Source organism: Theropithecus gelada, chromosome 9, assembly GCF_003255815.1.
Source record: "Theropithecus gelada isolate Dixy chromosome 9, Tgel_1.0, whole genome shotgun sequence".
NCBI lineage: Eukaryota > Metazoa > Chordata > Mammalia > Primates > Cercopithecidae > Theropithecus > Theropithecus gelada.
In genome coordinates this window covers 74,434,570-74,452,789 of record NC_037677.1, presented here as the reverse complement: position 1 = coordinate 74,452,789, position 18,220 = coordinate 74,434,570, and the positions used below count along the sequence as shown (strand labels likewise).

The window sequence follows — 18,220 nt, the reverse complement described above, 5'->3', positions numbered from 1 at the left end:
CCCAAAAAAAAAAAAAAAAAAAAAAAACAAAAATTAGCCGGGCGTCGTGGCGTGCACCTGTAGTCCCAGCTACTCGGGAGGCTGAGGCGGAGAATCACTTGAACCCAGGAGGTGGAGATTGCAGTGAGCTGAGATCATACCACTGCACTGCAGCCTGGGCAACAAGAACGAAACTCCATCTCAAAAAAAAAGGAACAGGAATTTAAAAAAAAAAAAAAAAAAAAAAAGATCACACAGGTAAAATGGAGGTTCTGGAGTCAGATTTTATTCAAATTCTAGCCCTACTACTTGGTAGCTGTTTGGTCTTGGGCAACTTGTTTGATTATTCTGTGCCTTAGTTTCCTCATCTGAAAATGGGAATTATAATAGTACCCATCTGAGAGTGTTACTGAGCCCTGTTGACTGACAGGCAAAAGTGACCATCACCTGGAATTGTTCTACCATAAGTGGGCAACTGCTCATGTAAAAGAATTTAAGTGATAGTGAAATTCTTCCCTACTAGGACTGTACTCAGAAGTATAGAACTTAATATACTAGAAATAAAAGGATGTTAAGGGTTATTTAGCCCAACAGTCTCATTTAAAATAGAAGGAAACTGAAGCTCAAAGAAGCTGTTCAAGTCTATGGTAGAAGAAAGACTAAGGATTTGGAAGCAAAGAGAAGTCTATCTGAATTGAGTTGACAACCTTTCAAGCTATGATCTCCAATTTTCAAAAACCACACCTACCAGAATGGCTAAAGAGAGACAATACTGTTAGCAAGAAAGCGGTAGGAACAGGATTCTCACACACTGCTGGCAGTGTTTATTAAAGCTGAACACAGCACGCTGTAAAACCCAGAAGTTTCAATTCTATGTATACACCCAACAGAAACACCCACATAAACACCTAAAGTTATGTACATAATTATATGGCAGTGAAAATGATCTACAACTACACATGTTAAGGGTGTATCACACAAACACAATGTAAATGAAAGACACCCAATGTAAGTACAACCCATATAATTTCAATTATAAAAACTACAGAAACAAGCAAAACTAATCTGTGTTAGAAGTCAGGATACTGGCTATCTTTATTAGGGGCTGGGGAGTCATAATCAGAAGAGAGCAAAGGCAAACTTGCAGGGTACTACTGCTCATGTTCTGGTTCTCAGCATGAATGTCATGATTATATGAGTGTGTTCAGTTCATGAACATTCATCAAGCTATACTGTCATGATACATACACTTTTCTGTATGTATGTGTCTTTTACCCCTTTTTGAAGCAACCTCAGAGAAACAATGGAATCCATCACAGTCTCACTCTTTGTAAATGACAGAAGCAGGTTCCAATAACCCATGTACTATACTATGTTCTTACATTCTTCTCAATTCCAGAGAATTTCTTAAACACATACTTAAGACCAGTTTATGGCCCCTGAAATATACTGAGATCACAGCTTCTGGTGCTTAAGGCTCTCCCACATTCCTTCCTGGCCATAAATTGGATCCTTCCATTTTCAGGCCCTCTTGTGTAAGTCAGTGCAGAAGAGGAGACTGACACATTTACATGACAAACAGAGGGAAATATTCTGTGCCAGTATTTTAAAAGGAAAATCCATTTGAAAGACCAAACTTGTCATCCAATAGTTGGGCTGTCTGTACACCCAATGAGAAATACTTAGATAACTCAAAAATAGAAACGTTTTAAGGGTCTAATTTTACAAATGGATGTCTGAGAGCATAAGGCATGACACTTCTCTGTTGTTAGCAAACTACATTGACATTGAGTTTCAGTGTTCGCAAATTTTACAACACAGTGGAATTTAAACACACAGAGACTGTTCCTGGAATACTCGAAAAGTTTCAAGTTTCATCCCCAAAACAGGACTTTAACTCTATGCTCCTTAATGCATGTTAATTCCACGAGGAAGCCTCAGAGGCTGGGAGTGTGGGGGTAAGATGGAGGAGTCATAATTTTCATAGCGCATACAACCAAAGCCACTGTTGTATGAAATATACAGCATTGTTATAAACTATGTGATAAATTCTGAAGTCACTTTTCTTGCCTAACAAATGATTTTTTTGAAAAACATTTAAGCATTAGGAAAAAATGAACAGAAATTCTCTTACAGGTGAAAACAGCAAATGGAAACAGGTTTTAAAGTTCTCTACTTTCACACTGCCATCTGCTGCTGATTTAGAGAAATATATCATTAGGTCAGAGATCAAAGACAAAAAAATTTTAGAACTGAAATTTTGGAAGTTGCAAAATGGTGAAACTGGAACTCAGAAAGATCATGTGATTTGACCAAGAGTCCACAGCTAGCCAATGACAGGTCTAAGGCCAAAGTCAGACCAGCATTCTCCCTGATTGAGAAATAGTTCAATTGGGATCTTAATTTTTTCCTAGAAATCAAATTATTAGTAAAGAACATCAGTGTACTGTTAGAGTAGGTAGGTAGGCAGACATGAGCAGGGCAGGAGAGCCCTTGCCTCACCCAGGAATTTCCGGTAACCATCAGGTGATGGTCAGGTGTTTATTATGCTGTTTTTTCTGAAATGATAATTGGCCACAGCCAACACCAGGGGAAAACCGTCTCCCAGTAGATAGAAAACATCTGGAGCTGGTGATCAGCCGCTTCCCAGTAAGATCTCAGGAGTTGGGCACATGGACTCGGGCATGCTCTCTAAGAGGCAAAATGGATGTACAACCTTCCTCTGGGGTGATATGCCTGCTAAAGGAAAATTGTCCCTACAGAGCACGAGCACAACCTCAGTAAACACACTATGCACGTGGTCACCCTCCCAAATGACCAACACTGCACATGCAGCAGTTGAGCAACAGCCAACCACGAGGAAAGAATCAAGAGAGAAGGAAAATCCCCAGAACCATGCCAACTTGTAAAACCCCAAGTCAAGGACTGAATGGGGCACTTGAATCTCTCAAGTTGCCCATGTGGCCCTCTTACAAGTGTAAATACTTCCTTTCACTCCTGCTCTAAAATTTTTTAATAAACTCTCACTCCTGCTCTAAAACTTGCCTTGGTCTCTTTCTCTGCTTTAAACCCACTTCTGTCCCCTGGCTGAATTCTTTCCTCTGAGGAAGCAAGGATCAAGTTTGCAGCAGACCTGTATGGATTCACCACTGGTAATGGTACTTTGGTTAATGTCTTATAGATAACATAGCTTTATGAACTTATGTTAGATGAAAACATAAAATTTATAATCACTTGGTGTTCAATAGTTTAGAGCAAATTATTTTACCCTTATTCTTAGAACCCGGGTTTATTTATAGATCCTATTTACATAGATTTAAAATACAATAGCCTCATATTTCAGCAATAACAAGACAAAATGTATCAAAGTGACCATCAAGTCACATCTGCAAAATGTGACACATTTATATGTTTAGCTTTGTAGTAACTGTGCAAGGCCTCAAGATGATAAACCATCTATTATTCCTCAGCTCTGGATGAGTTTCAAGACACAGATTAAATGAAAGGGCTACTTGCAGGAGATTTCTTACAATGCAAAGTGAAAACTTGGCAGAAGGGAACTTTGGAACAAAAGTTAGTTTACCTATGACATGAACCGGTGATTCCACACCTTAGAACCTGAACAATTTTAGGGGAAAAAAGGGGGGAAAGGGGAAGGGGATTCCTAATTTTTTATTTTCACAAGATACTTTAAAAATGGAATAACCGGCCAGGCATGGTGGCTCAAGCCTGTAATCCCAGCACTTTGCGAGACCAAGCCAGGTGGATTACCTGAGGTCAGGAGTTCAAGACCAGGTTGGCCAATATGGCGAAACCCTGCCTCTACTAAAAGTACAAAAATTAGCCAGGTGTGGTGACACATGCCTGTAATCCCAACTACTCAGCAGGCTGAGGCAGGAGAATTGCATGAACCAGGAAGGTGGAGGTTGCAGTGAGCTGGGATCACGCCACTGCACTCTAGCCTGGGCAACAAGCAAAATTCTGTCTCAAAAAAAAAAAAAAAGTAATAGCCATCTATTATTACTACTGCTTAATTAGAGAAGAAGAAATGTTTAAATAAGCAAATAGTGAGAAGGATGTAATTTCAGAATAAAAGGCAAGGCAGTAAAAAGGTAATGGGAACTTCACACACACACACACACACACTCTCATACATTTCATCTATCATTGCCTTTATATTTATTTTGCCTTTGGTGAAAGTTTTTCTGGAACTTACCATTGCCTGTGTATTAGTGTTCAAGAGCCAATATTACTGTTGTCAGTATTGGTGTTTAGAAGCCACTATTGCCTCAGCTTTCTAAGTTACCACCACTCCTGGCTAATTAAAAAAAAAAAAAAATTACAGAGACAGGGTCTCATTATGTTACCCAAGCTGGTCTTAAACACCTGGTCTCAAGTGATCCTCCTATCTCAGCCTCCCAAAGCTCTAAGTTTTATAGGCATGAGCCACTACACCCAGCCCAGTGTGTATTTATTATACCTATAGCTCATCTAAACTGGAATGAGCCACATTTCAGGTGCCCAGTAGCCACATGTGCCCACCGTACTGGACAGTACAGTTCTAGAGTCTCATATAATGTTAGAAAAGGACACAGAGAAATCAAACACAATCCAGGATCTAGACAAGAGGCAAAACAAACTCACATCAAGGGTTAAAATAAAACCCAAGGCCAAAAGCACCAAAAGAAAGGTTCAGACGGCTTGTTTGGGGATTTCATAAGAGGGAGAACAACCAAGGCCACAGAACTAAGCCTTGAACTAGGCTGCGAAGTATGGTTATGTCAACAAAAGGGACGAACATGTATTCTAAATGGAGGAAATAGAAACATAATGTGATTTTTCAGTTTTTAATTTATTATAGGATAGTTTTGGGAATGAAATTATTCCCTTTGGGAAATAAACTCAACCTCCAGCACTTCTTTTTCCTAAAAAGTTTCAGAAAGTCCCAGGAGTAGAAGGATGGTCAGGTCTGCTGCAGTGAATACATAAGTTGGCTGATGCTACAGTGAGAAACAAAATATAGCAGTAACCAAGTTGTGGACCTGCCATGCAGCAAGGATTTCCTAACAGAGTGGATCAGTTGGGCCTGTGAAGGTTCTGCCTTTCCACCTAAAATGCAGGGAGCCCAAGGTGTGAGCTCCCCCAAATTGCAGGTTCCTCAATCCTTGCTCCAGCAAAGACTGTAAATCTCAAGTTCATCTCCTTGAAAAAGAAAAAGGCGGCCGGGCGCGGTGGCTCACGCCTGTAATCCCAGCACTTTGGGAGGCCGAGGCGGGCGGATCACAAGGTCAGGAGATCGAGACCACGGTGAAACCCCGTCTCTACTAAAAATACAAAAAATTAGCCGGGCGCGGTTGTGGGCGCCTGTAGTCCCAGCTACTCGGGAGGCTGAGGCAGGAGAATGGCGTGAACCCGGGAGGCGGAGCTTGCAGTGAGCCGAGATCGCGCCACTGCACTCCAGCCTGGGCGACAGAGCGAGACTCTGTCTCAAAAAAAAAAAAAAAAAAAAAGAAAAAGGCACTAAGGAGCCACGCCCACTCAAATTGTTGATCTCATATACCCTGGCTGCCTTTCATTTTAGTTGGTTTGGTGGTATTTAGATGGCAGAAAGCTTAACCAAAACCTGGTCTTTATTCCTACCAATCTTAAATCTGCCTAGCACACTGGGAACCTGCCAATGCAACAGAATCCTTGAGAGAGGCAGGAATTCAGTACTTCTTGAAGGAGTTAACAGTGCTTAGCGATAAAGCCCAAACCCAGCTCTGCCAGCACTCATAACTCATTCAGCAAGTGGGCTGGCCATACTGACTCACTGTATTAACATGGTGATATGTTTACTGACTCATATTATGAGTTTGAACACCTTTGGAGGAGGTGAAGACAAAAGGGAGAGGGCAAGAACTCTCAAATCTGCTTTGAGTACAAAACTGCAGACTAGATCTCCGTGTTGTTTCCTGCTGTTTCAGCACTTGGGTAGTGTGAGAAACAGAACCACCGTTTCCTTGAATTTGGAGAACAGTATCTAGCCAAAGGGTGTGTTAGCTCATCTTAAAACAATGCAAGGCCGTGATAGCTCTCTAGTTCAGTTACCTTCCATTCCTCCCGTATCAGTCAGGTTTCAACCAGAGAAACAAAACCAGTAGGAAGTATATATTAAGACATTTATTGCAAGGAATTGGCTTACACATTTCCATACTAGGCAGCCAGACAATACCTGCCTAGCTAACCAATTAAAAAATTCGTAGGGGAGGCTGTTAGGAAGGGCATGTTGGAACTCTCAGGGATAGGTCGCAGCTACAATTACAAGCAGAATTTCTTCTTTGGGGAAAGCTCATATCTGCTCTTAAAGCCTTGCAACCATTGAGCCAAATCCATCTAGATTTTCTAGGATAATCTGCCTTATTTAAAGTTAAGTGACTATGCACTTTACTCACATCTACAAAATAACTTCACAGCAACACCTAGATTCGTGTTTGAACAACTGGAGAAAGTAACCTAGCCAAGGTGACACATAAAACTGACCGTCACACCTTCCAACATAATCGCTCCTCTCTAGCCAAATTTACTCCACCGGAACACAGCCTCTGCAGTACGGGATCCAGGCCTCTGCATAAAGTTAATTCGCATGGACTTCCCTCTCCCTGTCTATCTGCTTATGAAAGTCCATCTTCCTATCTGGCCCATCTCAATAGCTTCCTCAAAAGCTACCCCTCTAAAACCTCAGAGATTGTTCTGCCATTGCTATTCTCCTTGATACTTGTGAATTCTCAAATTATTAGTTACTTTTTTTTTCTGTCTCTTCCCTGAGACTACAAACCTCTTAGAAACATGGATGGTGTTTTCTATCTTGGCATCCCTAACTCAGAGACCTTAGGAATATACGTAATGAGAATGCGCTCATTCACAATGTATAACTCAGGAGGGTGGGATCCTTCTTACCCAGCTTTATTCATCCCAGGGATTATCCGGACAAAGAAAGAAATCAGGCAAGGGGAAGAAGTATTTTCTTCTCAATTATTTAAGTTTCAAGGAAAAGGAATTAAGAATTAAGATTATGAAGAGTGTAAAGCCCAGAATTCCATGCCTTTTCACAGTTGTAATATGTTGTTATGAGCTACTGTCCAAATCTAGGTTTGTCAACGCCCAGGAGTAGGACTTCATATTTCACATGCTTAGGCACAATCTTGGCAAAGTTCCAGCTCCCTCTCCTGCCCATCTTTCCAAAAACTGTCTTCATCTTTCATCCTGAAGGGTCCCTTTCTTTTGCACATTTTATAGACAATTTACTTCTCATTATTTACATGGCATGAGTAGTGCCACATGCAAGGAGAAATCTACAATGGTTCTCTTTATTTTAAAAAATGTCAAAGCAAATCATACATCAGAGAGTTATCAAAAAGTTAAAGATTAAAATTTAAAGATAGAAGGCTTAAGTCAGTGGTAGTTCCTAACTAAAAATCACTTTGGGGACTTAAAAAAATTCATGAGGTCAGGCACAGTAGCTTATGCCTGTAATCTCAACACTTTGGGAGGCTGAGGCAGGAGAATCCCTTAAGCCTAGGAGTTTGAGACCAGCCTGGACCACATGGTGAGACCTTGTCTCTACAAAAAATAAGAAGAAAATAATTAGGCATGGTGGCATGCACCTGTAGTCCCAGCTAATCAGGAGGCTGAGTTGGGAGGATCACTTGAACCCGGGAGGTCAAGGTTGCAGTGAGCCAATACAGCACCATTGCACTTCGGCCTGGGTGACAGAGCAAGACCCAATCTCAAAAATAAAAAATAAAAAAATAAAAAATTCATGAATCTAGGCCCCATCATGGACCAAATGAATTAGAATGTCTGAGTGTCAAATCCACACAATTATATGCTGAAATGGTCCCATAGATGATCCTAATTATCTCCCTGGCTAAGAACCGCTGATGTCCATTTGAGTAACCAACATAAAAATACTTATTCCACTACCAAGGTACTAATAATACACTTGTTTCTCTGTAGAGCAAAGTTGTTATAAAGCAGATGGTCAAAGTGGCTTGCACACTGCCAGACACTGCTTACTAATACTACATAAACACTGTTTCAGAGTTTGCTTCTTAATTTATGCTATGAGGAACCCAAAGAGGCCAACATCAAATACAATATGTTCAATGGAGCCAGCCATGCTGAAACTTGTACACAATATCTAAAGTGTATGTATGTATGTATGTATTTTATATATATATATATATGCATATATACACACACACACACGCAGGCATAAGTTATAACTGTTTAGCCATCCTTTTTTTCCCTACCACTTTTCATTCTTGAATTATTTGCCCGCATTTTTTCTATGCTCATCTTTAAAAGCTTTGCTCACCAGGTGCAAATGACGTTGAACCTAGAGAGGTTAAGTGACTTGCATAAGGTCACTCAGCTCAATGGTTGTAGAGCCAGGACTTGAATTAGCTTCTGACTCCACCCTGAAGCTCCTTCAAGTACTTGTTGTCTCCTAGAATTTTGATAAGATGGCCTAACTCTCTGGTCCCTACAAGCAGGGCTGGCTTGTTGGATTTGTGACCTATGCAAGTTGCACAGGGCCCAGTGCTTAGAAGGATCCCACACTTGGTTTAGTGCTCTGCTGTCACTAAATTCTTAATTTTTTAACAAGGATTCTGTATATTCATTTTGCACTGGGGCCTGCAAATTATGTAGCCAGTTCTGCCTAAGAGTAAAGAGGGCTGCTCCTGGCTCTTGAGATGAGTGATCATCCACCTAGAAACTTGGAAAACATGTAGAGCTGTAGTTGAATTGTCAAAAACAGTCAGCTTCAGCTCTGACCACCAATGCCCATCCTTAAGGAGATCTAGGCTTTCCTCAACCCTCTACTCCAACCTGGACAGACTTGTGAAAAGAAGCTTCATTCTTCAAGTATGTGCTAATTGAGTTAGCATTTCAATTATCCTTTGACCCTTGCTGGAAGCCAAAGTAATTACATTTCTGTTTAACTTAGTATTTGCTAATAGAAATGGTGACTAATTAGAGAACATTTAAAAAATTCTTTCCTCCCCACTACCGGTCTTATTTTAGAAATCAATACTTTCAAATCGCATTATTAACATTATCAATTATCATCCACTTGTACTTTGATGGCTTTACAAGCAATCCTTATTTTGAGAAACTCTATGAAACAAATCTAGGGCAAACTTTTCCTGTTTCCCTTGAGCTCATAATGGCAATATTTTTATTTGTTTACTTATATTTAGTCATCTTATCTGACATAGTGAGATGATCCCGCATTGTTTTTTAAGCCTTTTTGTCTTGTTTATCATTTAACAAGGTAATACAACAATTGGAAGCATTGCTTTTTTTGAAAGATATCCCCTTTAAAATTCAGGAGAGAAGTATATTTAAAAGAAGGAATGACTAATGCATTTTGTTTTAAGCATATTTTCAAGAAACCATTTTAGAGCTGAAAAATACCTTACAAATCATATTTAATGTTCTTATTTTCCCCATAAGAATGGAGATTGTGATTTGCTCAATGAATAATGGTGAGTTCATAGCATACAGGAAGAGAGCCCAGGGCTATGGACTCTATCTAGATCACCACCTTTTGTGCTTAAATAGTTCCAAATATGTTGGAGTAATGGTCACTAAATATTACTGCAGAGTTCAAACTATGACTCTAGAAGTTGAAGTGGCGTATGATTTTAATGGTGCAAAGGAAAATAAAAAGTCTCTACTGTTCTCTCTAAAGATGAAAGGAATCACTATTACATCATATGTAACTGTTCATCAAGAATATCACTTTTGGAGACACACAAAATATATCACATGTATCTTATACATAACACTATATTAAAATCTTTAATGAAGATTTTAATGTTGTGATTGGATTGGATTTTGTGAGACTCTTTGCTATGTCTGCTTTTTCTTGTGAAGTTCTCATGACCACAGGACATGTGATTTGACCACAGTGTATCTGGAGCAGAGAAGAGTAATCACAAGCCATGTAGAAGCTACTTAGAAGGCTGCCGAGAGCCATTTGGTCCTTTGGTCCTTACCAGTGTACCTTGAACATACTTTGAATGTACCTGGATCACTACCTTCATCTCCCTGACTCATTCTTACTCATACATGTGTGTCTTACAAGACTGTGAGCCTCTTAAGGGCAGGAACCATGTGTTTGCTGTTCATCTTTTCATTTGTAGCATCTAGTTCACTGCCTGGCACATCATAGAAAATAAATGAATAAAGAAATGAATGAATGGATGGATGATTTAACATCTTAGGGAGTGCCTGCATTTTCACACAGATTTATTACAGTGAAAGTACAATCATTTTAATGAAGGTGGGAAAAGATATGTTATACTTTGAAAAGAAAGCCCTCTCTGCCTTGCATAATGTTCACGATGTAGTAAGCGTAATTAAATGATTAAAGAGTAAAGAGAGGCATAAATTTATCCACTTACTTGCAAGCAAGCCAACTCCACTTGCCAGGGATCCAACCCAGGCTGTTTTTCCTTTCCCTTCACCAAAGGCATCTAGCCATTCTATGTACAGGACTCCAACAGCTAGCGGGGATCCGTAACACAAAAACTGAGTAAAGAAGGAGACAAACACAATCACCCAGCCCCATCCACCGTCAGGTGACTTTTTAAGTTCCATTGTAAGACAAAATCAGGAGACGTTTCTCTGCAGGTCCTAAACAAAAACAAACAGAAAAGAAAAGCTTATTTAGAGTGTGGTAGGACACAGCACTTGGGGTTAAAATATCTCCTCCGAAAGTAAAAAATAAAAAAGGTTCTCCAAAGACACGCATGGAAAAGCATAAAATATCATTGACATAACAAGTTAACAAATACATTTGCATTTATTATTTGAATACATGATGCATATACATGGTACAATTTTTTTTAATTATAAAAAGGCGTAAAGTGAAATATAGCCTTCTCAACCTTGTCTACCTTCACCAGGTTCCCACCCTGCTCAACCACAGAGAGCCACTGATGTTAGTTTCTTAGTTTTTAGTTTCTTGAGTTCCCTAGGAAGTAGATTCCTAGCAAGAAGGAGACTGATTAGGAATGCTCTCTAGTTGATGCCTATGGAAGGGCATAGATGGCAAAGGGAGCAGATCAGCTGCAGATAACTTTCCAGTTATAAAGAAGGGGATTTCTAAAGTTGGGATGACCCTTCAGAGCTGTGCTGAGCTGGGTGCTGGGAGCTTCCCATCCATACTTCCATGTTGATCATGCACTGGATGTGGCTACCCAGGAATGGGTGGTGATCAGAGGTGAGGTGGCTTCCTTCAGAGGAGGCAATCTATCCCCATAAGAGCTGTCAGCATTCTCGGCAGTTGGGGCAAGGACTCTGTCATTCCTGAAGGGGGCCTGGAGGGGAACTGGCAGCACATCACAATGACCACTGACTGGAGTATTTTTCCAGTTTCTTTATGCATGTATAAGCAAAACCAAGCAAATATTCTCAATGTCTTTTTCATAAAAAAGTAGTATATTATACATTACATTCCCCACCTTCCTTTGTCCACTTAACATCCTGAGAGATTTTTCCCTATCAATACATAGACAGCATCCTTAGTCATTTTTATAAGTACATAGGATGTACTTATACCATATGGCTGTATGCTTGCTTATTTATTTACTTATTCAATAGCAAAAACACTTGCATGGTTCAAAATGAAAAAAAGACAAAAGATGAACAGTCCCCTATCTACCTATTTCCCACCTAAGCCTTATCTCCTCCACAGGTAACCAGTGCATCTTGTTTCTTGTATATCCTTCTAAGGTTTCTTTATGCATACACTGGCAAACTCAAATATAGATTTCCTCTATTTTTTACACAAAAAAGAGCATATTATATACATTGGTATGTGTTCTCTTTCACTTGACAAATATCTTGAAGATCTTCCACATCAATGCATACTGACCTTCTTTATTCATTTCTTACTTCTGTACTATAATCCAGCATGGAACTTTATCTTAAGTTTGTTTGACCAGTCCCTATGGCTTCAATGAAAAACAATGTGCAGTGAAAAACCTTACATATTCATATACCTTTTTGCTTATATGCATATCTGTTGGATAAAATCCAAAAGAGGAATTGCTGAGTCAAAGGGAATATACATTTATAATTGTAATTTCAGAAAGTATTGAAAAAGGCTGAGGTGGGAGGATCATTGAGGCCAGATACTACCAAATTAAGTTCAAGAGCATTGAACTAATTCATATTGTCTCCAGGATTTTGAATATGTTGTGAAACTTTTGGATTTTTGCAAATTTCTTGGTTTTAAAATAGCATTTCATCATAGTTTCAACTTGCATTTCTTCTTTTTTTTTGTTTTTTTTTGAGACGGAGTCTCAGTCTGTCACCCAGGCTAGAGTGCAGTGGAGTGATCTCAGCTCACTCAACTTGCATTTCTTATAGTATAAATGTGGTGTATCATTTTGGAGATGAAAAGTAAGCTGAAATTCCTAATTCTTAGGTGTATTTGGATATTCTATTCTGTTCCATTGGTCTGTGTATTCATACATCATTACCACATTTGTTTAATCACAGAATCTTTTTTATAAAAGTTCTTTTACCATATGTTACTCTCTAATGGGGCTTTTTCTGTCTTTATAATTACACTCCTTTTGCAATATTTTGTAGCTATTCACGTTTTCTATTCTATATGAACTTCAGAATCAGCCTGTCTGGTTCAAAAAGAAATCAGATGATGCTTTCATTAGGACTGAGTTAAATGTAAAAATTGATATAAGAAGAATTGACCTTTTACGATGTCAACTCATTCTAAGAACATAATATGTTTTGCATTGTTCAAGTCTCCATCTATGTTCTTAGTGTTCCTCAATAGTTCATTGTACTGTATTTTTATAGATTTTATCCTTGCTGCTAATATTGTAATTGGGGTCATTTCTTTTATTTGTCTTCTGTTTGTATGTTTAAAAGCTATTGATGTCTGTATGTTAATTTTACACCCCACTTCCTTACAAAATTATCCTGTTTGTGGTGGATTTTCAGATGATTTTCTGAATATACAATACACAATGCAATACAGTCATATAGTCACCTACAGTTACAATTTTTATCTCCTTATATGTCTTAAATTTTTATACTTCACATTTCCTTCTTTTTTTTTTTTTTTAGACAGAGTTTTGCTCTTATTGCCCAGGCTGGAGTGCAATGGCACGATCTTGGCTCAATGCAACCTCCACCTCCTAGGTTCAAGCAATTCTCCTGCCTCAGCCTCCTGAATAGCTGGGATTACAGGCACCCACCACCATGCCCAGCTAATTTTTTGTATTTTTAGTAGAGATGGGGTTTCCCCATGTTGGCCAGGCTGGTCTTGAACCCCTGACCTCAGGTGATCCATCTGCCTCAGCATCCCAAAGTGCTGGGATTACAGGCGTGAGCCACCGTGCCTGGTTCCTAATTTCTTTCTTTTGTCTTTGCATTGAACAGTACATACAGAATAATACCAATTTACAAAAGTATACATTTTTTTCTAATTCCTAACTTTAGTGGGAATGCCCTCAAATACCATGATGTTGTCTCTGGTGCTTAGTTGGATTTCTTTTATAAAGTTAAGAAAGTAATTTGCATTTTTATATTTTTGAGTGTTATTATAAGTAATCGTTATTATATTTTATCAAATGTGTTTCCAGTGTATAGGAAGATAGTCATACAATTTTCCCTTTATAACTTTTAATATGGTAAACTATATGTTTTCTACTACTGAAGCATCCATGAATTATTGGATTAAATTTCCCTGGTTCATGCATTATTTTGACTATGTTAGTCTATTTTGGGAGAGGGATTTTTTAATTCATAGGCAAAATTGGTCTATTTTTGTTTTTGATTTCTACTAGTGTTGGTACCCAAATGGTGTTTACTTTATTTAAAAATTTGGGCTGGGCACAGTGGCTCATGCCTGTAATCCCAGAACTTCGGGAGGTCAAGGCAGGCAGATGGCTTAAGGACAGGAGTTTGAGACCAGCCTGGGCAACACAGTGAAACCCTATCTCTACCAAAAAAATACAAAAATTAGCCTGGCGTGGTGGTGCAGCTGTAGTCTCAGCTGCTCAAAAGGCTGAGGTGGGAGGATGGCTTGAGTCCAGGAGTTTGAGGTTACAGTGAGCAGTAATTGCACCACTGCACTCCAGCCTGGGGGACACAGTGAGACCCTGTCTCAACAACAACAACAACAAAAGGCAAGAAAAGAAAAGAAAAAATTTTCTTCTTTTTCTAAACAGCTTAAATGGCAATGGATTCGGAGATCCAAGGCCTAACCTTCAAGTCCCCAGCAGGGCCTCCCACTTAACCTGCACCTTCCATGTCTCTTCACTATGCCAGGTTTACAGTCAGGTGCAACAGAGTCTTTGCCCACAGATTCTGCCAAACCATGCACTTGGCTGTGGTTTCAACAGATAATGTCTGAAGACAGTAGGAATATCAAGTATCCATTCACACGCAGCCTAATTAGATGACAAGGCATTTGGCTACCTTTAGAGAGTCATAGCTATACCCATCATTTGCCTGGGCTTCTGTGGATTTATTTCTTCACTTTGATTTCAGAGCAATGCGCAGAACTCATGTCACCATGTGCCATAAGCCTTTATACAAATTAACTTTCAACATTTAATAACCAAAAACAGAAAGATGTTACAAGTAGTGAACAAAACTGTAGGTATAAAATCCAGACACTCAAACCACATGATTGTGTTAACAGAATTATCCAAACTTCCAAATCAGAAACTTTTGTAGTAATCAAATATGTTCCTCCATTGGACATTTACTCTCTCCGTAAACTCTCTTACCTACTCTATTGTAAAACTAAACAATGCAATTCTGGTCTTTCTAATGACAATTTAGTACTTTACAATTTCTGTTCAGAATCCTCTTTAAAGAAAATATTGTCTGAACTCCTCAAACTAGATAGGATATGATAGAAATAGCCAAACACCTGAAGAGACTAAGAGGTTGTGTGAAGACAAATGCATATGAGATTGTCCTTCATTCAAATGCTCCAATCACAGCACTTCAGGAAAAGTACACATTTACAGAGACAAAGCACCACAATCATGAATAAAGCCAGTATTCCTGAGAGGTTGTGGGTAATGGGGGAGGATGAAGAGAATTATCTCCCTTACCAGTTTTCAAACCTAAGTAGACAAAAATGCCTTTCTACACCACATACCTCTGCCCTACCTTGCATTGCCATGCCTTGCCTTCGGTGACATTTCAGGATGTAGGACAAGAGCCAAAGAAATTCTCACAGTAAATATTTAAGAGAGCAAACCTTGGAAATACAAAGTTCCCATGCACATCAACTCTGACTAGAAAGGCAAGTTTTTATAGCGATGACTAACAGCTTCTGATCTGTCATCATCTCAGAGTTTAAGATACATGTAGTCTCAATAGAACACAGTGAAAACTACCATTTAGTGATTTCCTGTATTCTGTCACTCTAGCACCCTCCTCCCATGGCTTCCTCTATTCCCTAGGTGCCTCTCACCAGCTGTTTTTCTGATATTCTGTACTGGGTAAGGTGATTTTATAAATAGGCTAGTCTTCATTTCTCCTTTTTGGTAATGGTGCTCAACTTCCTTTTTGAGGATATAGATCTGCCCTACGGCTAGAGGGCTTGTGGGACTGTTAATTAAGTTTCCTCGACCTTGAGCAATAAAGGGCAGATAACCCAAGAGAAGCCAGTAGGCTTTCAGGACTCTGAATCTTGATTGAAATGCCTGAATCTTGAGTGAAATGCTATAAGGAAAGGAAAGGAAAATCTGCAGAGATTACGGATCCCCATGAAAGTGCACTGAAGAGACCTCTGTCAGTTCTACTACCTTGACCTCCCAGAGATACCGAAGCCTGGTTTCTCCAGCCTTCCACGTTTGTGAGCTAACCCAGTAAATTATTTTGTTAAGTTATTGATACTCATTTCTTTACTTGCACAATATATTTACTTGGATAAATATAATGCAGTAATTTCAAGTTGATTATTTTAACCCTCTATACCCCATTTGGTCCCATTTGGGACAAAGGTAAAGCTGAGGAATATTGTTGATGACCATAGAATATAAGAAATACAGATGTGCCGTATCTGTTTTTAAGAAAATTTCTTCCTATTATCATCCCTTCTTCATATTTTATGATATAATATGATAAATTCCCTTATCTGGCATTCTTTTTAATAAAAATTCCAAATTAACTAAAATTTCCACTAAGCCTATTTATCCTAATGTTTACAGAAATGCAGCAAGATAAAAGTGGTCTTAAAAATTAGCTGGGTGTGGTGGCATGCACCTGTGGTCCCAGCTACTTGAGAGGCTGAGGCAAGAAGATAGCTTGAGCCGAGGAGGTCAAGGCAGCAGTGAGCCATGATCATGCCACTGTTCTCCACCCTGGGCAACAGATCAAGATGCTGTCTCAAAAAGAAAAAAAAAGAAGAAGACAGTGGTCTTTATTCAAAATGTTCTTGATCATTTACATTTACGTTATATTGCACTAGTTACTAAGGGAGACCAGAAGACATAGAAGGTGTGGTCCCTGACCTCAGAAGCTCTTTTAACTCACTTAGGAAGGTAAGATATGTGTACATGGGAAAGTGTCTCTACGTGGGAAGGTATGTGCACAAGAGAGTACGTACACGACTGGGTGCCAAACAAGTGGATGGATATTAAATGTTTAGGAGTCAAAGGAAATGAAAGCACTCAAGGTGGGAGCAGGAGTGGAAGGGCCTCATAAAGTAGGTTAGTTCTAAAGAACAATGAAGAGATTCATGTAAGGGCAGCCAAGGCAAGAGGAACAACATGAACATACATGTGTAATCAGGATAGGCCTGATAGGTTTGGTGGAGTTGTAGAGGGCAGTTCTTACAGGGCTCACATAGCAAAACAAGATTAGAAAAATGATACTTTCCATGTAAATTCAAGAAGAATGAGTTTCAAGAAGTCTGTGTTTATAACCCCAAGAAATAATTGTTTCTACATATTGTAGAATAAATCATTTATATTATCTAAGTGGTGGAATATTTTTTCAAAAAAAAAAAAGGCCAGGTGGGGTGGCTCACGCCTGTAATCTCAGCACTCTGGGAGGCCGAAGTGGGTGGATCACCTGAGGTCAGAAGTTCAAGACCAGCCTGGCCAACATGGCAAAACCCCATCTCTACTAAAAAATACAAAAGTTATCTGGGCAAGGTGGCACGCGCCTGTATTCCTAACTACTCGGGAGGCTGAGGCTGGAGAATTGCTTGAACCCAGGAGGCAGAGCTTGCAGTGAGCCGAGATCACGCTACTGCACTCCAGCCTAGGTGACAGAGCAAGGCTCCATCTCTAAATAAATAAGTAAACAAATAAATAAAACAAGATCTGTAAGTATCAGAAGGCACTATGTTATTTAGACTTACGATCCATGCATATATTCAACGTTTTGGAGTCTTATTCATACAACTGTATGAAAATGTGTTTCTAGGAAATACAGATATTGTACTATATTCTAGTAAACTCTTTGAGAATTTGGAATCTCCTTTAACCAGAGTGTTAGCAAACCAGGACTCTGAGTGACCAGACACCTTATAAAACTCAAAATTAGAAACCATTTTGAGAGATCATTTGAAGAACACTAATTTAGGGGCAGTTTTGTTATACTACAGGGTTTAAAGAAGTATCACAGATTTAATTTGAACTTGAACTTGTAAGCATCTTTCTTAACTTTAACTTAAAAATTAAATACAGTACATGTATTTTGAACCTCTCTTGGAGGAGACAGAAGAGCATGAAATAATATTAACCATTAAGAAGATATCACTATTCAACAAAATTAGATTATCATTAGCATAAAGGATAGTGTATCTCCTAAAGCCAGAACCTGTTTTGTTAAAGGGGAAAGGAGAGTTGGCAAGTTCTAATCACTTCCTTCAGGAAACGAAAAAGACTATTGATGAAAGACTGCATTTCATTCACAATAAAGCTTTACGTTTCAATGCCTTCGATTGTGTTTAGTTCTGCTCAAATAATGCCAATCCTTTGTTTCTTCAACTCTTTACATTGGCTGAAAATTTCTGCTCTGGATATAGGCTGTCAGAACTGCAGGTGTGACATTTAAGAACACTGAATATTTCTATCTCTGAAATGTATACATATGCACTATACTAATTTTTGCCAAATACAAAGTGATTTACAAGTATTTAATCTTATTTTCAGTTGACAGTTTCCTGTTGCCTTTGCTCCCTTCC

General features: G+C 39.0%; 1 protein-coding gene across 1 annotated transcript in view; it reads right to left on the bottom strand.

Annotated features, from left to right (window-relative positions):
* SLC16A9 (solute carrier family 16 member 9) overlaps positions 1-18,220 on the bottom strand; it is a 59,857-nt gene that overhangs the window by 24,478 nt on the left and 17,159 nt on the right. The window contains exon 2 of the mRNA XM_025397119.1: positions 10,434-10,665. Coding sequence (XP_025252904.1) covers positions 10,434-10,629 — 196 coding nt within the window. The 5' untranslated portion in view covers positions 10,630-10,665. The remainder of the gene's footprint in view (positions 1-10,433; positions 10,666-18,220) is intronic.